At 53.1% G+C, this 22,296-nt stretch overlaps 10 protein-coding genes across 10 annotated transcripts; 6 read left to right on the plus strand and 4 right to left on the minus strand.

Moving 5' to 3' along the window:
• Nucleotides 1-934: 934 nt before the first annotated feature.
• On the minus strand, nt 935-2,272 carry PFLUO_LOCUS5929 (mitogen-activated protein kinase; the record flags this gene model as incomplete). Its single annotated transcript, XM_073783423.1, has 3 exons — nt 935-1,156; nt 1,212-2,157; nt 2,214-2,272. 3 exons carry the CDS (start codon nt 2,270-2,272, stop codon nt 935-937), a joined length of 1,227 nt encoding a protein of 408 aa, XP_073639980.1.
• A 378-nt stretch (nt 2,273-2,650) lies between these two features.
• On the plus strand, nt 2,651-5,640 carry PFLUO_LOCUS5930 (Suppressor of Profilin deletion; the record flags this gene model as incomplete). Its single annotated transcript, XM_073783424.1, has 6 exons — nt 2,651-2,686; nt 2,769-2,861; nt 2,915-2,997; nt 3,050-4,270; nt 4,329-4,434; nt 4,492-5,640. The coding sequence occupies 6 exons, from the start codon at nt 2,651-2,653 to the stop codon at nt 5,638-5,640; spliced, it is 2,688 nt and encodes an 895-aa protein (XP_073639981.1).
• A 475-nt stretch (nt 5,641-6,115) lies between these two features.
• Nucleotides 6,116-8,371, minus strand: PFLUO_LOCUS5931 (coiled-coil domain-containing protein mad1; the record flags this gene model as incomplete). Its single annotated transcript, XM_073783425.1, has 2 exons — nt 6,116-8,038; nt 8,087-8,371. The coding sequence occupies 2 exons, from the start codon at nt 8,369-8,371 to the stop codon at nt 6,116-6,118; spliced, it is 2,208 nt and encodes a 735-aa protein (XP_073639982.1).
• Nucleotides 8,372-8,600: 229 nt separating this feature from the next.
• On the plus strand, nt 8,601-9,426 carry PFLUO_LOCUS5932 (snoRNA-binding protein; the record flags this gene model as incomplete). The annotated part of the gene is made up of 2 exons (XM_073783426.1): nt 8,601-8,922; nt 9,050-9,426. The coding sequence occupies 2 exons, from the start codon at nt 8,601-8,603 to the stop codon at nt 9,424-9,426; spliced, it is 699 nt and encodes a 232-aa protein (XP_073639983.1).
• A 787-nt stretch (nt 9,427-10,213) lies between these two features.
• On the plus strand, nt 10,214-11,262 carry PFLUO_LOCUS5933 (uncharacterized protein; the record flags this gene model as incomplete). The annotated part of the gene is made up of 2 exons (XM_073783427.1): nt 10,214-10,408; nt 10,471-11,262. 2 exons carry the CDS (start codon nt 10,214-10,216, stop codon nt 11,260-11,262), a joined length of 987 nt encoding a protein of 328 aa, XP_073639984.1.
• A 191-nt stretch (nt 11,263-11,453) lies between these two features.
• PFLUO_LOCUS5934 (uncharacterized protein) lies at nt 11,454-12,182 on the minus strand (the record flags this gene model as incomplete). Its single annotated transcript, XM_073783428.1, has 1 exon — nt 11,454-12,182. One exon carries the CDS (start codon nt 12,180-12,182, stop codon nt 11,454-11,456), a length of 729 nt encoding a protein of 242 aa, XP_073639985.1.
• Nucleotides 12,183-12,838: 656 nt separating this feature from the next.
• Nucleotides 12,839-13,295, minus strand: PFLUO_LOCUS5935 (uncharacterized protein; the record flags this gene model as incomplete). The annotated part of the gene is made up of 2 exons (XM_073783429.1): nt 12,839-13,132; nt 13,182-13,295. The coding sequence occupies 2 exons, from the start codon at nt 13,293-13,295 to the stop codon at nt 12,839-12,841; spliced, it is 408 nt and encodes a 135-aa protein (XP_073639986.1).
• Nucleotides 13,296-13,804: 509 nt separating this feature from the next.
• Nucleotides 13,805-15,538, plus strand: PFLUO_LOCUS5936 (uncharacterized protein; the record flags this gene model as incomplete). Its single annotated transcript, XM_073783430.1, has 8 exons — nt 13,805-13,953; nt 14,037-14,456; nt 14,510-14,541; nt 14,595-14,806; nt 14,858-15,063; nt 15,113-15,292; nt 15,344-15,464; nt 15,512-15,538. 8 exons carry the CDS (start codon nt 13,805-13,807, stop codon nt 15,536-15,538), a joined length of 1,347 nt encoding a protein of 448 aa, XP_073639987.1.
• Nucleotides 15,539-16,248: 710 nt separating this feature from the next.
• Nucleotides 16,249-17,865, plus strand: PFLUO_LOCUS5937 (uncharacterized protein; the record flags this gene model as incomplete). Its single annotated transcript, XM_073783431.1, has 4 exons — nt 16,249-16,524; nt 16,643-17,094; nt 17,145-17,727; nt 17,779-17,865. The coding sequence occupies 4 exons, from the start codon at nt 16,249-16,251 to the stop codon at nt 17,863-17,865; spliced, it is 1,398 nt and encodes a 465-aa protein (XP_073639988.1).
• A 1,201-nt stretch (nt 17,866-19,066) lies between these two features.
• On the plus strand, nt 19,067-21,740 carry PFLUO_LOCUS5938 (DNA-binding transcription factor cat8; the record flags this gene model as incomplete). The annotated part of the gene is made up of 3 exons (XM_073783433.1): nt 19,067-20,102; nt 20,160-20,506; nt 20,559-21,740. 3 exons carry the CDS (start codon nt 19,067-19,069, stop codon nt 21,738-21,740), a joined length of 2,565 nt encoding a protein of 854 aa, XP_073639989.1.
• Between the last annotated feature and the right edge of the window lie 556 nt (nt 21,741-22,296).

Below are 22,296 nucleotides of genomic sequence, written 5' to 3' on the forward strand. Positions count from 1 at the left end.
CGGTCGTGAGCGAGAGGTAAGAGTGGCGCGGTGCTAAATTCCAGAGCACTCGCGTATGTCCTGTGGGTGATTGGAATGTGGAAGGAATGGATGACTACAGGCGAGTCCTGGAACGAACGGCAAAGACTAGAAAGGAAAGGAAAGGACGACTTCCAGAAGTCCGGGTGAATGAATGAGTAAGAAGGGAAAGCACGAGGCAGGAAGTCAGAATAGGGAGACCCTGACGGAGTAGTTCCTGCCCCGGTGACGGGGGTTTTGGTACTGCCGATACAGCCTTAACTGGATTCGGGAAAGATCAGGGTCGGACAGGGGTCCTCATTGGATCATGACGTACGGTCCCTGGTTCGGGGATACCGTCAATTACGGGGGCTTGCATTTGTTTATTTGCTTCGGGGGTCTTCTCGTGTCTGCTCTTCGGGACCGAGATGGTGCCGATTCAATTCACCATCCTCCTCCTGTCCTCCATCAATTCAGGGATGGGATCCCAATGATGCAATGGGCAAGGCTTCCAGAAGCCACCGGGCGGCCCCCGTGGCATCACCCCCTAAGTCGTGCTAGCGTCGCCTAGGCCCATTTCGCTAAGCAAAACCCTGCAACGCGGGGCTCGAGCCCCATCCTCTCGCCCAATGCCCGTCCATGTTGCGCGGAGACGATTATCATCCAATTTCCGGGCCTGCCGTCCGGCATAGAAATGATGTCTCGATCGTACCAAGCTGCTTAGTGAGCGGGGTTTGATAACGGGGCAGTGAGAGCCAAGGACGCCAAGTCACATCGCTGGTGCAAGAATAGCACTGTAGCTCGTAGCCCAAGGCCGCCGGTGGCAGAGGAGGTTGAGCCTGTGATCGCCGGCGGATTATAACGATCTTCACCCACGGGCAATTCCGCCATTCATGGGTGATTGCCGCATTATGATGGGCTGGAGAAGAACGGATGCTCAAGAGCCTGCAAAGATTGTGAGATCGACGGGGAATGTACTGGGCCGTGGGATCTCGCCACATACCTCGGCGGCGGAGAGGCGCTCGCTGCTCTCGTAGCAGAGCAAGCTCCGCACCAAATCGCGGCCCTTGGAGGAGGCTCCTTTCAGGATATTTTCCCATGGCTGCGCCGGGAATGGGTGGAATTCCACCTTGCCCCAATCAGGCAGAACGCCAATTTCCTGTGCCTGTCATTAGTGTCTGGCCTGAAATGTCCGGAACTATAATCAAACGCACCGGCCAACGTTGTTCATCGGGGGTCCCCAATGTCTTGAAGATGGAGAAGATAAGTGATAGGTCGCTGCCGACAGGCCCCGAGTCGAAGAGCGCTGGATGCCCGACCACGATGGCTTCGGCTACCACACATCCAGCGGCCCACAGATCCAGAGCAGCTCCATATCTCTTGAAGCCGAAGAGCACCTCTGGAGCTCGGTAACAGGTCGTGCCCACATCCGTGATCTTGAGATTGGCGGGCTCACAGCCCGGATCGCCTTCTTTCCACGAAATCCCAAAGTCGGCGAGATATGCTGGGCCGTCCGGGGAGTCCATCAGGATGTTCGAGGGCTTGATGTCCCGATGGATGATCCCCATGTCGTAGATATGCGCCAGCGCAAGAAACATATCCTTCAAGATTGAGCGTGTCTGTGCAGCAGTCACCCCATCACGCCGGAGCAGGTGTTCAAAGTCATACCGCAAGAAGGGAAAGACCAAGACCAACCTGCCGCCGTCGAGGGTGAAGGTCTCGACCAGAGAAATGACATGCGTGCCACTGGCCTGCTGTAGCAATCGGGCTTCTCGATGCGCATCGTGAGGAGCGGTCATGAGATGCGGGATCGTGACCTTGACCGCGCGGAGGGTGCCATCCTCGGCCTTGGATTTATAAATGGTCGAATGGAGCCCATCGAAGTGATGAAAACAGGACGTATACTGACCGAGCTTCTCGCCCGTGGATGGGGCATCAGACGGATCCGGGTCTTGAAAGTGTTCTTGCACCTGCTGCGGACTGCTGATGACGGGTGCTACGGAGCCCGTGGCCTCGGCGGCATCAATGGCTTGCTGACACATGCGCTCATACTCCTCCTTGGAGGTAGCCTGATTGTAGGCTTCACTTTCATACCGTTTGGCTTGTGCCTGAGCCTCTGCGAATGCGGCAGAGGAGGAGGCCTGCTGGTAGACAGTAGTGCTAGAGATGTTATTTATTAGCCGGAACCCTTAGGCGTTCGACACGGGCCAACTGACAGAGACTGGATGACCGTCAGCCGGTCCGTAAAACCCAGCTCGGTCCTCCAGCTTGCCATAGTAATCACAATCACGATGATGTCCCCAAGATGGTTTGTTGTACTGGGCTTGGCATCGAGGAAGCGATGTCAGGTGACGGCGGCTGCTGCAAGGGCCGGGAACCCAACCAAGACCAAAATTCCCGGCTGTGATTGGTGGATGCTGATAAGTACGGTAATACGCTGTTCCCCGCTTCCGTCACCAGTCACTGCCATCCCCAAAGCCGTCCTCGGCGCAATCCAACCACGCTTCCCTTGATCTGATTCCGTCAATCACTCTCTTGCTCCCAGCCCAGTTCGGGCTGTCCTCCTTTTCTGCTTCCTGCGAGCTCCTCTCTTCTTGTTATGCGCTTCGTGCGCCTGGACATAACCGACCCGTGACACACCCTGCCCCCAGCCATGGAGCTCTCACGACAGGAATATCCGGCATTGCTGGTAAGATTGACTACCCCAAGCTTCAATAGGTCCCCGCGAGAACAGCCTCAGACTGACTCCGAATGATTGTGCCCTCAACCAGGCCACCCTGAACCCCAGCGAAGCTACAACCGTCCTCGGCGATCGCATCCGGCTCATCAACAAGGTCAATACCGATATCGCGGATTGGCTTCAGGTGCGAGCTCTCTCAGAGCTCTCGAGGAATTGATACTGACGAGGTTGGATTAGGAACGACGTCGTGTGGAGGAAGCCTATGCTTTGAGCTTGCGGAAACTGGCAAATCGCCCTCAGATAGATGGAGCGTCCCTAGGGTAGGTTCAATTTTGTCTCCGCGAGCTTTGCCTTTCTAACTCACGCAACCAGGATCTTCCAAATCCCCTGGCAACGCATCATCAATTCCACCGAAAAGCTGGCGGTGTCGCACGAGACCCTCGCAACCAAGATCGAAGAGGATGTAGAGCGACCCCTCAGAGAGTACGGCACCAAGAATCGAGATATGCAACAGATCCCCAACATCCAGAACAATCTCATGGGGCTGGCCAAGAATGTGGAGGCTGCTCAGAAGAAAGTTGAAAAGTCCAAGGAGAAAGGCCCCAAGGGTGCGGAGAAGCTAGCCTCCGCCGTCGCCGCGGTGGAGGAAGTCACCCAACAGTGGGATTCGAGGGCGCCGTTTGTGTTTGAGCAGCTCCAGGCAGCGGACGAGGGCCGGCTCAACCACCTTCGAGACGTTCTCACCCAGTACGAGACGCACGAAGTGGACCAGGTCGAGCGCGGCCGTCAGGCGGCCGAGAGCTGTCTGAACGTTCTCCTGAATGTGGAGACGGCGGATGAGATCAAGACTTTTGCTGCCAAAGTGAGCGGCAACAGGGCTGTAATCTCTCCGGCCCCACCGAGACAGCAGCCGCAGCAGCCGGAGGAAACGCCCACCGTCACAACACCAGAACTAGCACCAGTTCTGGCAGCAACGCCTCGAACCGCAACCGCACCCACCGTAGTTGCAACAACCCCGGCTGATGCACCGCTTGTGCCCCCTCCTCGCGTTCAGAGTGACTCAGTCAGCCAGCGATCCCAGAGATCGGAACCCTCAATGGCTACGCGAACGCCCCCAGCACCAGAGCCGGTGGCGCGAAACACTCCGTTAGGAGGGTTGCGACGACTGGGCACGGTCATGAACCGGCGAAAGAGTGTTATTGGACCGTCAGCCGGAAGCTATGAGAGGAAGCCCGAGAAGAAGCATCGGAGTCCGTTTGCCGCGTTCAAGAGATCCGACTCTTCGCGAGACGCCCAGATCCAGCTACCCGAATCTCCCCCCCTCTCCACTATAGACCGTCCCGCAACGTCTTTGACTGAAGAGGAATCGATTCGGAATCCAAGTGTGTCGCAGGATCCCGACGCATCGGAGACAATTACGACAATCCCAGCAGCTCATCCAGTACACACCACCACAAACGGTGCGACTTCACCAGAAGAGCAGGCAGGACTGGCTCGCGGTGATGCGACTCAGCCGCGGGTTGATTCCGAAGGGTACACAGAGCGACCTTCGACAATTGATGAAGTCACTCGTGCACAGAGAGAAGCGGCAGGGTATGTATTCTATAAAGCAAACGGAAAGTCAACTGCTGACGGATATGGTGAGTTGTAGTTTGGATGAAGCCGCCATGAACTTGACGATTCGAGACCAGCCAATTTTCGAAGACGAAAGCCAGGCGAAACAGGCGATGGATGATATGGCGAATACCCTTCGAATGGTTCGTGTCAACTCGTTATCGAAAACCAATACCATGCTGATTGATTGGGATCTACAGGGCATCAGACGAAATGCAGGCACCATTCGCGGACGCCGCGATGTTCGCAACACGATATTTGTTTCTAACCCCAGCAACGAGGCTCTCGCAACCCAATCCAAACCGGAGACTCAGCAGCCGCCCACGTCGCCCATCAAGCACACCGCGACTCCGAGCACTGCCACGGACGATCACACCATGTCAGACACTACCTCTGTGCGTTCTGGACACACGGTCCATGCAGCTGCCCTTCACCCTGATCTCCACGAGGCTGGTCTGAATGCATCCATTATTGAAACTATTAATGCATGGTTCTCGGAGGGCGTCATCACCAAGTCCTTTGTGGTTGGGGAGCTCGCCGTGGCACACAACGCCACCGCCGGTGTCCCAGTAGATAAGATGCGGGTTCGTCTGGACAATTTCCAGGTGCTCGAGAAAGTTGCGGCGAACCCACACTTTGTCCATGAAACCGCCAAGGATGTCTCTGACGATAAGCGAGGCGAGTACGATATCCAACTAAGCAGCATCGGGCGCCCCATGCCAACTGTGGCATTCAAGTACCAGGTGCATCTGGACGGAGTTGATTCCTCTACTTACTGCCCGGTCATTTTCAAGCCCGTCTGGAACCTGGAAGAATACCAAGCCAGCGCCATCATCTTTTATTCTATGAACCCGGCCTTCGTCTCGTCCCCCAACGAGTCCATCATCCTCAAAAACCTCGTTCTATCCGTCGGCCTTGACGTCGCCCCTGAGGACGAATCTACCAAACAACTCCGCGACTCCGTCGCCCACGCCACCACTGCCATGATGTACCCCAACTCCGGCGCAACCTTCCGCCGCAAATACTCGACCGCCACCTGGAAAATCCCCGAGCTGGAAATTAAACACCCCAGCGCCGCTGATGCAGACGGCAAGTTCCTCGTCCGCTTCTCGACCAGTACGAGCGGGCCGCGCAAGGGCAACGTCGAGGCCAAGTTCGAGCTTCGGTCTTCTGATGCCAGCACCTCCCTTCTGGGCATCAGCCGTGCCGTATCGGACCCCACGGAGGTGGATCCCTTCGCTGATGCTGGATCCAAAGACCCGCAACAGTCTTCTTCTACCGCGGCGGTTTCGTGGCAGGATGTTCCGACGGCCCGCAAATTGGTCGCTGGGAAGTACGTCTCTTCTTAAAACGGTGGCATGGCCTAACTTGACCCGCAACGTCCGCGCGCTCTCGTTTGTATATACCCTTGTCTGGAGTATCTTGTGCTTTTTTTTTGTGTTCGCCAGTCTTCTTTTTTGTTGCAAGACATAAGCGGTGAAATGGGAGGAGGAAGCTGAAGTTTGTGCGTTGAGTTGTTTTTTCTTGCAAATAGCGATTTTCCTGTGTGATTTGGCAATGTAGCTAAACATTTGAACATGCGCCTGTGTATCTTTCTTCTCATCTTGCATGGGTTGCCTATCGTTTCTACTTGGATATTGTCTCTTTTCTCTCTCTCAATACGTTAATAGCACTACCTTATCCACCCAGCCAAACCAGTCAGACATAGATAAGACAAAGCACTGCATTTCCATGTATCAGGGGAATCATACAATAAAAGGAAAGAACGAGGAATAGAATCCATGGATAGTAATGCAAGAGATTAGTAACTACACTCAGACAAAATCACATCCTCGCAGCACGGGTGGTTTTATCATAGAAATCCAACGTCATCGCAGCCAGGAAGCAGGGTATATCCTTCCTCTCCTCCACCCAAAACTTGATGAGGGGTTTGATTTCCATCGCGAAGAGACTACTGGGCCCACCAGAGATCTTCATAGTTCCATTCTCGCCGTCGAATACAATCGAATTCTCTTCGTCATTCCCCATGCTCCCCGGCCCACGCGAGTTGGATACATCACCCTCGCCGTGGCGGTAGGCTGGTGAGAGGTGGAACATGGATGTGACCCGGACGCGTCCGTTGGGGAGGAAATCCAACTTGTATCCTAGGAGGGAGGCAACGGCCTCCCGGAATTCGGAGGATTTCGCTGTCCAGATCTCTTTGAGACGCCGCATGCGCTTCTCTTTATCTGCGACCACGCGCTCCATGTCTTGCATCTCTAGCTTGAGGCTGTCGATCGTGCTCGCGGGGACCGATTTGATCCCGGTGTTGGCGCCCTGCTGTAGTTGGGTGAGAAGATCCCGATTCTCAGATTTGAGAGTTGTCAGGGTCGACATCTTGATTTTCTCCGCCTCGGCCGTTGGATTGTCGCGTAGTTCAAGGACCCGTGTGCGCGATTTGGATTGTAGGGACTTGAGCTGAGACTTGGCAGCGTCGAGCTCGCGGCGGGCGAGGGTCGCAGCTTGCTCAGATTTGGAGAGGGAGTCTTGGAGCTTCCGGTTTTTGCGGGTCAGCACGGAGAGCCGCTCGCTCTCAGCTTCGCTGTCAGCTGGTGAAAGAGGACGTTTGGTACCGCGAGTCTCGTCCTGCGGTGGTGGGGCATCGTGCTTGGAGAGCTCCTCGTGAGCCTTTTGGAGGTCGGCGCGGTACTCGTCCACGAGTTTCTGGAGCTCTGCGATTTGCTCGGTTTTTTGTTCGTCGAATCGATTCTCTTCTGCGTTCATCGTAGCTTCTTCAGTGTCGAAGGTCTTTAGCTGTGCGCGTAGATACTCGACTTCCTTGACTGCGAGAGTGCGCTGTCGCTCAAGTCGGGCTCGAATTCGAGTCTCTGCGGCTGCGGCGCTTCCAGAAGGAGAGGATCCTGAAGCGCGGAGCTTTTCCAACTCCTGCTTGAGATGCGCTCGCTCATTCTCGAGGGCCTGGATGGTCTCATCTTTCTCCAAGAACTGAGCGTTGGTGTTTCCTAGCCGATCAACAAGCGTAGCCTTTTCGATCTGCTCTTGTACTAATGTCCGAACCACCGCCTCGGGGGAGTCAATCTCGGCAGATTGGTCATTGTCCTGGAGAAGGCTGGTCCATGACTGTCGCTCGTCCTCCAGGACTTGCTTTTGGATCTGCAACGTCTCGAATTCCGCCTCCAGCCCCTTCATCAGCTGCAGCTGATTCTCCAGCGATCTCTTCTGTTCCTCGACAACTTCCACATTCTTTTGAACCTTCCGCAGATTCCGCAGCTCAATTGTCTGATCTCGGTTTGTCGTCTCTAAGCTCCGGATGTGGTTGACCTGCTCTGAAAGTTCGCGTTTCAAGACAGTGAGGGTTTCCGAGTCGCTGCCCTCCGCCTTGAGCTGAATGTTCTCCGACTCCAACTCTGCAACTTCGGCTTCGCGCTGAGACAAGCGCTCTTGCGTGGTCTGTTGGGTGGTTCGGGCGGTCTGCAGATCATTCTGAAGTTCCTCGATAGTCTTCTGTAGCGAGGCACGAACAGTTTCCAGCTCACTGATTTGGTACTTGAATTGCCGGTCCTGGTCGGAAAGCTGGGCTTGTGTGTCATATACCTCTTCCTGTAAATTCTGGTTCTGGTCTTGTAGCGTTCTGATCTTGCGCTCGAATCCCGTTTTGTCGTTCAAAGATTGGTCTTGCACCTCTTTAAGCTCTTTGGCCAGCGCATCGCTTTTATGGGTGGCGCGATTGGCTGTCGATTCGGCAGCCTGTGAAACATGAGCGAGGAAGGACTGGGAATGAGTGTGATGACAGACCTGTGCCTTTTTAAAATCCGCATCCGCTTTCAATTGTAAATCTCGGACTTCCTTTTCGTGTCGGAGGGACTGCAGCTCTCGCTCCTGTTTGAAGTTCTCCAGCTCGTATCTCAGAGTGCTCACTTGGACCCGAAGCTCATCCTTCTCGGCATCATGGTGTGGTTGTTGAGGCGGTGGTGGAGGAGGCCGAGCGGACTGTCGGAACACGCTCTGTGCAGGTGTAGATGGGGACGCAAAGCCGGCCACCAGCTGCGACGCCGGGCGCGTGTTCTGGCTGGTATCCATGGCAGCGACCCATCCACGATTGGAGAGTTGGAGATTCACGAAGGCGCGTCCCTGATGGCCGTGGTCCCGTGTTGTGCTGACTAAGCGCCGGGGAGCTTTCTGCCTCCCGACCCCAAAGGGGTTTAGCGTCCAAATTTTGCAAAAAAGATGGATTTTCTTGTTCCACCGAATTCATTCATTCATTCGCTCCCAACTGCCATTTTCCCCATACCACCACACATCCGACACCATGGGCAAGGACAAGGTCGAGAAGGAGAAGAAGCGCGCTGAGAAGAAGGAGAAGCGCGCCGAGAAGGACGGTGTGCACAAGAGCAAGAAGGATAAGAAAGAGAAGAAGGACAAGACTGCTCTTGCTGATGCAGTAGAGAAGGAGATCACTACCCAGGTCCTGGACGGACTTGATCAGGCGGCCTCGGCCGCAGTGGTCAAGACAACCGTCGATGTCGCCGAGCCCATGGACATCGAGACCCTCGTGGGCGCCCTGGTGCCTTTCGCCCAACCGCTGGTGGAGGACAAGACCGCCAAGAAGGTGCTCAAGAGCGTGAAGAAGGGTAAGTTTGATGCCCAGCCTCGAATGGAATCCATTGGCTTTTTCTGTGCGAGGCACACAGACCTTGCGGCCATCCTGCGCTGTCCTACCTTCGTTTGCTGACTTTTTATTTTTTTTCATTTTCTCAGCTGCTGTCAACAAGTCTCTCAAGCGTGGTGTCAAGGAAGTCGTCAAGGCTCTCCGGAAATCACCCATTCCTCCCGCCAACACTACCATCACGGAGCCCACCGGTATTGTCATCCTCGCTGCCGATATCTCGCCCATGGATGTGATCTCGCATATCCCTGTTCTGTGCGAGGACCACGGTATTCCCTATGTGTTCGTCACCTCTCGCGCCGAGCTCGGTGCCTCGGCCGCCACCAAGCGCCCGACCAGTGTGGTGATGGTGGTTCCGAAGTCCGGCAAGGGCAAGAAGGGCGAGTCCGAGGACGGAGAGGACTTTGGCAAGGTGTTCGAGGAACTGACCAAGTTGACGGAGAAGGAGGGTAAGAAGGTGACGGCATAAAGATGTGTCTGTCTTGTCTTCACTATTCCCATTTTGCTTGTTGAGTTCTGGATGTACAGGTTTTTTGTTTCTTTGATAGGACAGTGCATGTCTTTGGGGGTTTGGCCTACGGATATTTATGATCTTTGCTCTGTCTACTGCAGTTCGGCGTTCTTCAATGGTGTATTGAAAAAGGGCAGGAAGAATCCCAATGAAAAATCACCAACCTCCAACCTTCGCATGTACTTGGTAGTGCTCGAAAAATAGACTAGAGTGGTCTCAATTCCTCGACATGACGTTTGCAAATGCTTGTCACTTAGCTTTCCTCGAGATCGAAATGCAGCCTCGACTGGTCACACAGAGACACCAAAGACCGCTTCACTGACGAACCCTCTAGAATAGTATCAGTCGTACAAAGTCAGTAACCATCCGAAGCCCCTTTTGTAGGAGGGTGGACTAAATACTGGGTTGACCTTGCATCGGTCCGCACACTATCGACTGCGTGGCGTGAGCATTCTTAGTAGGTAATTTCTCAACAAGGGATGAACGCCCGCATGCCACCCAAAAGATATCGAGTCTAGCCAACCAGAATACAATGCCCCAATCTAATCTGAGCAATCTTACTTGCCGACCTGTAAACTATCCGCCCTTGCGGGCTCTTTTTGGGAACTGCCCTACCTCCGAAGATTATAAGAACAGCCCTTCAGGAACGCCCAATGGCTCGACGACAGGGAACAATTTTGGTCTTTCACTTCACCTGCTGCCGTTTTCTCTTTTCTAAAGAGACTTTTGATAGCGTCCTCCCGACATGCCCTCGCTATGTCTTCTTCTCGTCGTCTTGGTCCTCGTCACCATCCACGAGACCACGGCTCACCCCATCCGGACGGCCCGATGGGCGAAAATAGGGCAATATCCGGATGTAGAGGGTCGGGGTATTTGGAAGGTTTTCCAACGAGAAGCGCGCGATGCTCTGGCCGAGTATACACCAGGAGCGAGTAACCAGGTCGGTGTTTTTCTTTGATGTCAAGTGAGAAACCGGGTTATTGATCGAGGATCATCTTACAGAACCATTCCTGGTCCGGTGATAATCCAGACGAAGCACTCGAGCGAGAGCATGCACACACGCTCTTGGATAGTCCGGATCGTCCGTATAAGCGGTTATCGTCGCCTTCTGGGAAGTCAATTGTCTCGGTCTTGGTCCCTCTTTCGCCTCGTATATTACCCGAGCAAAACCATCGATATCTGTATCACTATCATCATCTACAAGACGAAGAGAAGAGGCGGAAACAGCAGCAGCAAGAGGAAGAACAAGAACAGGATGAATCGACTCAATTGGCCAACGCCCCTGCACATACACCGCCGCCCTATGGCGGGACACTATACGGACCGAACCATCACAAAACCAAACAGGAAGAAGACAATTGCGAAGATGGTTCGTCGGCATCATACATCATGATATCCAGACACTCGTTCTCACTCTTCTCATACCGGATTTCTCTCCCCTACTTGCATATGCACATCAAACCGACGGGATTTTCTTCAGGGGCCCTTCCAGGAATCTTCACAACGGTGATAAGTCTCGTGGCTCTGGCCTGGATTGTCATCCTGACCGTCTCACTGGTAGAGCTGGCCAATTATCTATTGCGGAAGAAGCGGCGGAGTGCTAGGGCTGCTGCTGCCATCACGGATTGCAGCGTGATACCGTCCGATGGTGGAAGGAATGCCGACGACACTTTGGACGTTCCTGTGCGAGTTGTGGTTGGTCCTCGAGCATCGGAGAAGTATGGAATTATTGCTTCAGAACCAGACTCGGATTCTATGTCTGAGGGTGATATGGAGGAGTATCGCATTTTGTGACATGATGTGGGAGAATTGTACAATACGTATAGAGTATATAAGCATAATAGTTTGATACAAACGCCCTGGAAGTGAGGGTTTTGTTTATTCTTTGGATCTCAATAGTCTTATCATACATTTCGTTTTGCACAAGCCATACCCACACCCGACTTCAAACAGCAATCGCTCGCTATAAACAAAATAATGAAAACCTAAGCGCGCTGGTCGTTCTCCAACGGCTGGTACCAGTTTTGGTTGTCGACGCCCTTCTGACGAGGACCGCCAACATCGTTCCCACTCTCAGCGACGTGGAGCTGGAACTTTTGCTCCGCTGCACGGCCGGGATCCTGCTTCGAGCCGATTTCCGAGTTGAAACTGGCGTTGTTACGGTCCGAAGATTCAAACCCGCCTTCCGTTAGGTTCTTGCCCTTCGGCTTCTGGTGTGGGTTGCCCTGGTAGCCACTGCCGCTGGCGGTAGAAGTCTGCTCGCTGGAGGCAGAAGGTTGCTCGCCGGCCATCTTCTCAGAAGCAGGGTACTCGCCGGTGTGCAGGCCCATCTGCTTCTTGGCCTGTGTGGAACCGCCCGTGTAGCCCGTCTCGGGCAGGTGGCGGCCGGGGAAGTCGCCCTGGCCACCCAAGGTCTCGGGGTACTTCGTCTGGCGTTGACGGTCCTCTCGCATGGAGCCATCAGGCGCGGATGGGAAGGTCGTAGCGGATGAGGTATCGGTGTTTGTCAAGGTAGATTGTTGGCCGGAAACGCCCATGGGCTCGGCGCCCCAGTTTTCGGCGAAGGCGCCGCCATGACGGACGGACTCGGCGGCCAGGGAGTCGTTGGCCACTGGGCCTGGGCGCTCTTCAATAGGCTGGCGGGATGCTGCAGGGTCGGTGGTGACCTTGCTGCTGCGGTTACCGGGGGGGATGGGAGTGCCTTGGAGATCCATTGTGATTTGAGATATGGAAGTGATGATAGAGGATGGAAATATTTGCAAGAGACTAGGAGGATCGAAGAGTAAATTGGATGATTCGAGGACGATTGGGAGAGCAAAGTTATATAGGAAAGAAGGATAGCTCAGATACGACGCAAATTGAAAAAAGGAATGCCCTCTAAGCGTTGTGATATCATAGTTACGCTATTCGCCAGCCTTTGAAAGGGATTCCAGGATCACCGCCCATCGCCAGACTGTGCCCAGGTGGCGGATAAGGAGTCGAGACAAGGAACTAGTGGAGTCTTCTGTGATTCATCGAACTGTTTTTGGAAGACGAGCAGGGTAACCGGACCCAATGGTCTCCAGCAAGGTGGATCGGCAGGGTTCATCGGTGTCCCCCATACTTCGTTGACGTGAGCTGGGAGGAAAACTGGGCAGCGGCAAGGGTTGACGTCAAAACACTGCAAACACTGCAAACAGATCTATACCGTAGAGGGATCTAGACTTTTGACTCTTATCATGATTTCACACATAGCTTTTGCCAACTGTAAGAGTGGGCGATCATGTCTACAGCTACGTTCTACGCAAGGGACATATCCTTTTTTTGAGCTGGAGGTTCATTCAGTCGCAATGACTCCGTGGAAATGATTTATCGTACACATGCTGGTTTCTCACTGGGTCCCGCTCGTCACATCAGAGGGCAAGTTGCTCGGTTCCCCCACTTCCTTCCCGGGAGCAGTAGCCTTGTGCAATTCCTCTCCTGAAATACGGGCGCTGCTTTCCACGGTCGCGGGCTCACGGAGAGCACTGTCAGAACTACCGGAGATGCCCCCAGAGCCGACATTGACGGTTCGCTGGTCGGACGATGACCAGTCACTAGCAACCGGGGGTTGATCGGGCAAAGGAAGGTTGGCCTTGGCGTGGTCGATCTCCTGGGGCTTGTTGGTCTTTTCATCGATCAAGGACTGCCACACAATTAGTATACGCTGGGTAGTGAATGCTAATTCAGCTCACCTTCATGGCAGAAACGTTCGAGTTCGACGGGACCTGGCCGTGATGCTGCTTGGCAACATGGGACTCTTCTTTGCGCAGGTCCTGGCGGGTGACGTGGAAAGTTTCGTCAGACATGATGTTATGTGTATTCGGATAGACAGTCGTGAATGTAAGTTGCTGGCTAGGAAGTAGGTAGATTTATAAGGACCGAGCCAAGGCATGGGTCGCTGTGGCGTTTCCGGGTGGGATGACGACATGATCATGGCATCCCTAGCCATGGATTGCCAACTGCCCCACTGGTTACAGGGCAATATTTTCTTGTGGGTATCGCAGGCAAACCGGTAATCCCTGTGGTGAATCCGGTCCAACAAGCAGCCAATGACAATTTGGCACTCATGGATGTATCTAGAAGTGTCAGTGATCAGCATCTCTATCGAACATACGAGAAGGAGCGAGCTCTACCCAGCGGTAGAGGGTGACTACAGCTGAGCGGATGAGTTGTCTAAGGAAGTAAAGGAGCGAAATCATGAGGCTCAGCGGCGAAGGCGCACTCACCGCCTTCTCTTGGGCGAGGCCCGGCAGAAATGTTTCTTATCGACGGCCAGGCACGGTTCGCCTTTGTATGATCACACAGCAATTCTAGCATGCCTCGAGATCCATTGATTGGGCTGGTGGGAAAGGTTGGTCTTCGCGCAATCGATTACAAGGGTCTTGCTGACACCGATCCTGAAAAAGCCATCAAGCGGCAAGTCCACGACTTTGAACAGCTTGACGGATGCTTCTTCCAAAGTCGGTAAGCTTATTTCGCACACTTGATTCTTTTGCGGTAGCCTCTCTAACTCTCATTGCGCAACAGGAAACTTTCCGTACGTCTAGCCCCTCCGTGCCCAGCCGCGACGAACTGAAGAGCTGCGCTGACAAATTCATTCGCAGCTTCACCACCATTGACCCCCAGCGAGCCATCGGATACCTTCAGATCGAATGCGCATGCCAAAGACAAAACGTGTCGGATCGATGCCGGCCCAATTATGGCGGCTGCCACGAAGGGCGGCGCTCTGTCCCCATTGAACTGCTGGACGTTGCGGGTCTTGTGCCCGGAGCCCACCAAGGACGGGGATTGGGCAACAAATTTCTGGATGATCTGCGTCACGCCGATGCGCTGATTCACGTCGTGGATGTCAGCGGGACGACTGATGCAGAAGGCAAGGCTACGCGAGGTTACGATCCGTCGGTGGACATTGAATGGCTGCGCTCGGAGATTGTGCGCTGGGTACAAGGAAACTTGATGGATAAATGGTATGTCGTGATTAGACAGATTGTCTACACAGCTGCTGACCGCTAAACACCAGGGGTTCCATCAAGCGGAGACATACCGCAACGAGTCAGTATTCACTGCCATCTTGATAACAGATCCACATGTTGACATATAAGCAGAGGCAAACCCAGTCGACACATTACAAGGCCAATTCTCCGGTTACGGCAGCACGCCACAAACCGTCGCGCGTGTTTTGGACAAACTCGGTCTGAAGGAGCCACTGGAAGAATGGTCGGATGAGACGATAGAAACAGTCGTCAAAACATTCATCGACGAAAAATTCCCCACGGTGTTCGCTTTGAACAAGATTGATCATCCGGATGCAGACAAGGTTGGTTGCCCAGATAGATCCCTCGAGCCGCTGTACTAATCGAGAGTGCAGAATATTAGCAAGATTGCCAAGATGCAAGATCCCAACTCTATTGTTCTTTGCTCCGCTATATCAGAAGTATTCCTACGGCGGCTAGCGAAACAGGGTTACATCAAATACGTCGAAGGGAGCGAGTTCGTCGACACGCGAGAAGACCTGATTGAGATGGGAGATCCAGATGGAGGGGGTCTCAAGGAGATGGACGAGAAGTTGAAAACGTCAGTCTCTCGAAGATGGGGCCTTGGATTTCACTAACAGATTGAGCAGGCGAGTTGAAAACTTAAAAGACATGGTCCTTTATCGCTTCGGCTCTACAGGAGTGGTCCAGTGTCTTTCCAGATCGGCAGATCTGCTGGGCCTTGTGCCCGTATTCCCCGTTCGCAACGTTTCCACCTTCAGCTCCGGAGCTGGAAATGCTGTGTTCCGTGATTGTGTGCTCGTCAAGAAGTGAGCTTGCTATCCCGCATATCAGATCCCTTTCCCTCTAACCTCTGATAGAAACACTACTGTTGGGGAAGTCGCTCGGAAAGTAATGGGCGACGTGCCCATCTCCTACATTGAGGGAGTGGGAGGAACTCGGGTTTCGGAAGATGAGATTGTTAGCGTTGGGAAATATGATGTGAGTTCTACTTCCATTGGATCTGGACGTGTGGCTGACTTTTGCAGATTTTATCATTCAAACCTGGCCGGTAAACACTACCACTTCATTTATGTACAGTTTCCATGTGAAATAACGGTGATAATGAACATGCATGGCAAAAGGCAAAGCTCCTTTCTTTTTGGTGCTCACTCTCCCTTCTAGAAATAACGGTCAGCTCCGAGTCCAAGGTGTTGCCAGTGCGTAATCTCACCTCCGCCCGCTCGTCATTCATTCCAATAATTGGCTCAGGGGCATTGGGATGCTCTGCCTTGGCCTTTCTTCCCTGCTTTCTCCCACCTCGCTCTGTTCTCCCATGAGATTTGGTGTTATCTGCGATACCCTCGTTCTCCTCTCTTTCTTTCAAACCCGAGGCTGCGGCCTGTGATTGCGGATCATCCTTGTCTCCTTTCTCGGCTCGTGAGACAGCGTTTTCATCTGGTGAGCTCCCTTTCCAACCTTTGAAGATAGAGGAATCGCGGGTGCTGGTTTTCGCGTGGAGTTGTCGACGTAGGAGAGGCAGTCTAGGTGGTCGTGAGAGAAGCATGTTGAATGGATTCACCGAGAATAAAATGAGATTCTGGAGTCAGACTCTCCCCCAAGAAGACCGAGTTTTAATCCTTGACGCATCTACCATGACGTGTCGATGCTGTAATTCCCAGCGACCCTTTCGGGACTCGATGTAGGGCTTTGGGCCCTTATCGATAAGGCCCCATGACGATCGCGACAAGCTTCTTGCAACTCCCACCCATCTCATTGTCGCAGAATGAAACACGACTCTCTCCCGATCGAGTCCTTGCCTGCCTGGCTGCGGTTCAACGGAATCAAAGCCAATGGGGTCGCATTCCAGAAAGTTGCGTCCACCAGAGGCACTGGCATTGTCGCAACGCGAGATCAAATGAGCAGCGATGATGAGACAGAACCCCCGATTCTCCTGGAGATCCCAGCCGATCTAGTTCTGTCCCTGGAGACGGTGCATAATTATGCCAAGTCCGATCGGTATCTGCGCGAGGTGCTGGAGGCAGTTGGCAGTTTTGGGAGGGTATGAACCACAGTTGTACTGGTTTGGAGATTAGTTGAACTGACGTGGACAGACCGCGAGAGGCGCCATAATGATATTTCTACTGGTGCAAATAACGCACTCCAGCCCTGATTACCAGGATAAAATTGGGGTCTCAAGTCCCTGGACCGAATATATCAAGTTCCTGCCGTCTTCGTTCCCGCTTCCTACATTTTACACCCCCGAAGAACAGATGCTGTTGCGAGGGACGTCACTGGAAGCTGCTGTGGAGGCCAAGATTGCCTCCCTGGAACGGGAATTCGAGCATATCCTCCAATCCACGGGCGGTATTGCCTGGTGCCAGCAGCGGTGGTGGGCCGTCGACACTGGCAAGTTGACAATAGATGATTGGAAATATGTTGATGCGGCGTATCGCTCGCGTATGGTGGACCTTCCAGGTAGCGGGCTTGCCATGGTGCCATGCATTGACATGGCCAACCATGTGTCTGGTAACGCCGTTAATGCAAGATACGATCAAGAGTCGGATGGAGCCGCTGTTCTCCAGCTACGGGCGGGAAAGAGTCCACATATTGGCGACGAGCTGACTATCTCGTAAGTGGAGTTGAAGGCTAAAGAGAGAGATGTGATTGACCAGATCCCAGATACGGCGATGACAAGCCTGCATCGGAAATGATCTTCTCGTACGGATTCTTGGAGGATGATCGAACGGAGGCGAAAGAGGTCTTTCTGAGCATTGAAATTCCAGATGACGACCCACTCGGTGCCGCTAAGAAGATTTTCTGCCGTGAAACACCAGGAATTCGGATATTTTCCGAATCCGAGACTCCACGCTATACTACTTGGGACAGTGCCCTTGTATGGTGGGCATGTGTGAACGAGGAAGATGGACTCCACATAGATGTTGCCCAGACCACAGATGGACAGCGAGAACTGGAAACCAGTTGGAAAGGCGCGAATATTCAAGAACCTAACCACCTCCGCGAGCTCCTAGCGGCTGATCCCTCGTGGGATATTTTCCGGCTCCGGGCCGTTGTCTTGCTTCTCCAGCGGCTGGAAACCCAGCTTGCTCTTATGCAGGAAACGGAGGAGATCATATCGGCTCTACGCGATAGACACTCAGCTTTCGAAACGATATTTCGGCCAGAGGTTCAGGATCTTGTTTCCCGGCTCCGGGGTCTGGAGGCTAGTTTGCTTCAGAAGGAGGTTGAGGATCTTATGAACCAGGTTAGTAGTTAATCTCTTCCCCTGAGATTTCAGATGCCGACTCTTTTCTAGAAAACCACGCTGCTGGAATCTGACACGGTGCTGGCCTATCTGAACCAACAGTCACAAGACGCAGACGAGACAGAAGACTTCTCATGACGTGGATCTTCAAGCACAGATATGTAATTAGGATCGCCACCGGTCGAGAATCAAGAGCCACGTATGGCGGGTAGTCACGTCGGCCGCAGATCTCCAAAGTGAAAACCGGGGAGGAGGGAAGGGTTCTCGCCACCCCCGGATACCTGGGAGCTATTAGCCACGGAACCCAAACAGCTCCTGGACTAGAGCAAAGTCTAAAAACCTGGCGCGTGTATCCAGCGAATGTTGCATCGATGACGTTTCCCATGGGCGCGAGAGCAAGCACATTCAGTCAGCATAGGGGATATAGGAGATGTGGGGGGGAATCTATGGGGATCAGAGGGCCATATTTTCTCATGAGCATGAAACAACTTGTTGCGAGGAAGATCTTTACATCATCGAATAAATCTTTTTGGTTATTCCTTGCATTCTCCTTATTCCCCATGCGTTATTAACTTTGCGGAGTCCCCCAAAGCGGATCCGTATGGAGAAAGCCCCGTGGTTCAGACCCGCGATTTTCTCGGCCCAAACTCGTAAGTTGGTGAAAATGTCGGGGAGATCGGAGGGAACGGCACATCCCCCATGGGTTTTGGCTTGGCTCACTTTACGAATACCCTCGGCGCCACTTGCTAGTAAGGCGGAATACATACCGTGTTACATACCCCAATAATGGGTCGGATCGGCTTGTCTAGTCTCTAGGCGGGGACTGCTAGGTCCGAAAGATCGGGGGATCCGAGCGAGAGGCATATTGATCCATTCGAATGTTGTCGATTACATGGTATTACTACAGTCTGAGACCCTTCAAAGTACCTTTCTCTGCCGCCTCGTTATAAGGGATATACCGCCCATTAATAGTGAATTTTCGGTGGTGCAGACGCTAATTGCCGGCAGAGTATCAGCGCGGTACTTGGGAGGTCTCCAGCTTTAGCACTGCCACTGCATTATGATTCTAGTAATTAGTTATCGCCAAGCAGGGGCAGTTCCGGGGCTGGTAAAGGCCACTTTTCGTCCACTTGATCACTATTGTTTGGAGAGGAGCAAAAAGGTTTGACAATACAGTGACGAAACCTAGCGGACCGGTCTGGATGCTGATTGGTCACCCGCTCGGTCAGCACGATTGGGGCCCCGTGATTATTGGGGACTGAGGCCGGTGACTCTTTTCCCTCATACACATCTCTATGCTCTGCCCACAGAGAGAGCGAGCGAAAATTAAACATCCATCATGCCTGGAATCCTGCCCATGAAAGTGATCAAGGTCGGGGGCATCGGCACCCAGAGCCGTATTGCCCAGGCCTGCGATCGCTGCCGCAGCAAAAAGATCCGTTGCGACGGCGAGAGACCTTGCTGTACCCAGTGTGCCAACGTCGGTTTCGAGTGCCGGACAAGCGACAAACTGAGCCGCCGAGCCTTTCCAAGAGGATATACCGAGTCGTTGGAGGAACGCGTGCGTGCGCTAGAGTCGGAAGTAAAAGACTTGAAGAACCTACTGGACGAGAAGGACGAGAAGATCGATGTCTTGTCCCGCATCCACTCTTTCTCGCCCCCGCAGCGAGCGAATTCAACTACGGACTCGGTGCGTTCGCCGTCAATAACCAAGTCTACGACCAGCTCGGATTCATCAGAGGGGATGATTCACGTGGATCGGTCGTCGATTCGACCGGCGGAGGGAAATCCGTTTACGGGCCTTTCCAGCACCCCGGGCTTTGCCGGAGTATTTACAGACAAACTTGTTCAGCAAGGAAAGATGACCTCTCGAGCCTCGACAAAGTGTTTGACGGCCTTGTCTGCTCCTGTCGTCCGTGGTCGTCGTAACCAGACAGTGAAAACGCCGCCCCGCCTCGTATCCGACCAACTCATCAACATTTTCTTCCAAGAATGGGCGCCGCTTTACCCCGTTGTACACCGCCCGACTATATTGAAGGCCTACGAACAATACCTGTTAAATACGGAGTCGCTGCAGAGTGATGCTCGTACAATGGCACAACTAAATTTGATCTTTGGCATTGCCGCTCTGTCGTCAAGGTCGAGAACCAACCAGGACCCGGCTTTCTTTGAAGAAAACTGGTCGTCACAGCTCGATTCGTTTGCCGGCGATACCTCGATCTTGTCCCTGCAATGCTTCGTTCTGGCTCAGATGTATTGCATCACCAAGAGTGACTACCGCAGCCTGCTTCGCTACCGTGCTCTAGCGGTGGATATCTGTCATCAGCTGGGTCTCTACGAACCACAGGAAAACCTAGCGCTTAGCCCCCTTGAGGGTGAGACCCGCAAAAAAGTGTTTTGGTGTCAATATGTGTTGGACCGTTTCTGTTCAGCTCTGACCGGAATTCCTGTCCTCTTTCGCGAGGAGGACATCCAGACTGAATATCCCGTTGATGTGGATGACGAGAATGTGACTGAAACTGGTTTCCTGCCGGCCCTCCCGGGAGAATCCACCCGCATCTCTAGTGCTATTGCTCTTTTTGGAGCGACGAGGATTTTGACTAAAGCTTTAGAGCAACTGTTCTCTTCGAAGTCCAGCTACGACGTTTCTATCGTAAAGATACGCGCTCTGGCAGGGGAACTGGACGAATGGCTTTACAACCTGTCTCCCCATCTCCGTCTGGAGTTTACACAGGACAAGCCCAGCACGAATGTCACGAGTAGCCGGTCACCGCTTTTGGTGAGTGCGAAATTAATGCTTTATCGTGGCTTTTAGTACTAACCCTTCTTAGTCTCTTGTATATTACTTCATCCGTTCTTTGATTCATCGACCTGCTATTTGTTCTGCCGAAGAGCACCTGCGCTCTCCGTCCGTTCTGGCGCTATCCGATTCAGCCAAGCATATGATTCAGATCTTGCAACTTCTGGATGAACGACGACTATGTCTTTCCGTTACCATCAACCGAAGAGAGCTAGTCTTTGTTTCCGGACTCGGACTCCTATGGCAGACATTGGGCCTGAAGCGTGATAGCAAACTAGCAAAGGAAAGCCAGAAGCTACTCGCCAACGTCCTAGAGCAGCTTGAGCCGGAATCTACTGCAGCTACAGCGGAATTCTCTATACTGGCCAACACCCTAGTCTCTTTGGACGGTGGAAAATCAAGGAAGCAGTCACAGGAGATGGGAGCTCCGACATACAAACCTAGCAGGTCTCCCAAGAAACAATTACAGTCCTTGAAGTCCCGCCTCCCGCCTGGCGCCAAACGTGACCAGCCTAAAGAAAACACTGCATCTCGTCGGAATACCATCTCCGGCGCTACTCCTCCGCTCGCTCCACAGAACCTCCGATCTCCTAGCTGGGCCAGCCTGCCTCTCGCGCAGCCTGACCAACTGGCAACTCCTCAATATCTTTCCAACAAGACTCATTCCCCTCTGGACCTTGCCTCTGATCCCCGGCTCTCATCCATGGGGTATGACGATCCAAGGACACTCTCTGGTAGCACCTCTTCAGACTTAGCGAATGGTGCAATTGCAATGGCCGACTGGGAGTACGTCCTCAGCGACATGGATCGTGGCTACTCCAACATCTTCACTGGAATATATGGCGGCAAAGAATGTGGCGAAGATCCTGGGCCATTCGCATCCATTACAGCTGAATGCAACCAGAAACCACCAGAGGAAACGCTCGCCATCCCTCCTACAATGGGTGCTATGCACGTCCTATCACCAGAGGCTTGGTCTGCGAGCAGTGGTGACATTCCCCTGAACCAAGAGAATGCTACACAGAGTGTGCTCAGCTACTCCGGCGAAAGCCTGGGAAGTACGGATGACCACCATACCTCATTTGTGGATGCCCAGGTGCATCCTGATGACATGAATTTGATGGATCCGTTCCGTGGCCTGGCGATACCCGCCGAGGAGGAGATGGATGAGTATTCCCTGACCAATGGCTGGGATAGGCGGCTGGCCGCCTGATGATTCTTTGTATCTTTTTTTTTATCTTTTTTTTTCTTAACTTACGATGATACCTACGAGGCGCTGGAATTGTTTATGTCTCTCATTCTTTGGAGATGTGTGTTTGGAAATACTATTACGACCTTCGCTCATTGCGATTATGTCTCTACTTTATTCCTAGGCATGAATTAGGTAGTTTTTGGTTTCCTTTCTGCTCAGGCCACGAGTTTAACAGCTTCTACGTTCCTCGCTGTGTTTTGTCATGTGATACTATCAACAACAGGCAAAGTTGGGGTCTGCCTGTTCAGCTTTGTTTTTTGCAACTACCACTCGTTCATATGCAAAAGTATCGCTTCATCTGCAAAATATAATCTGCTGTAGCCACTAGATACTCCACCTCTCCAACGTCATTGCTTTCAATGTCTGCAAGCCAAAGCCACCCCCATCAGATCTCCCAACATACTTCCGCACAGCCCAAGACCTAGAATCATTTCTCGAGCGCGAGCATACCACCACACCAGGATTCCATCTTGAGATTGCTAAAAAGGCCTCCAGCATCAAATCTGTATCTGCCGCC

This window comes from Penicillium psychrofluorescens (assembly GCF_964197705.1).
Source record: "Penicillium psychrofluorescens genome assembly, chromosome: 4".
NCBI lineage: Eukaryota > Fungi > Ascomycota > Eurotiomycetes > Eurotiales > Aspergillaceae > Penicillium > Penicillium psychrofluorescens.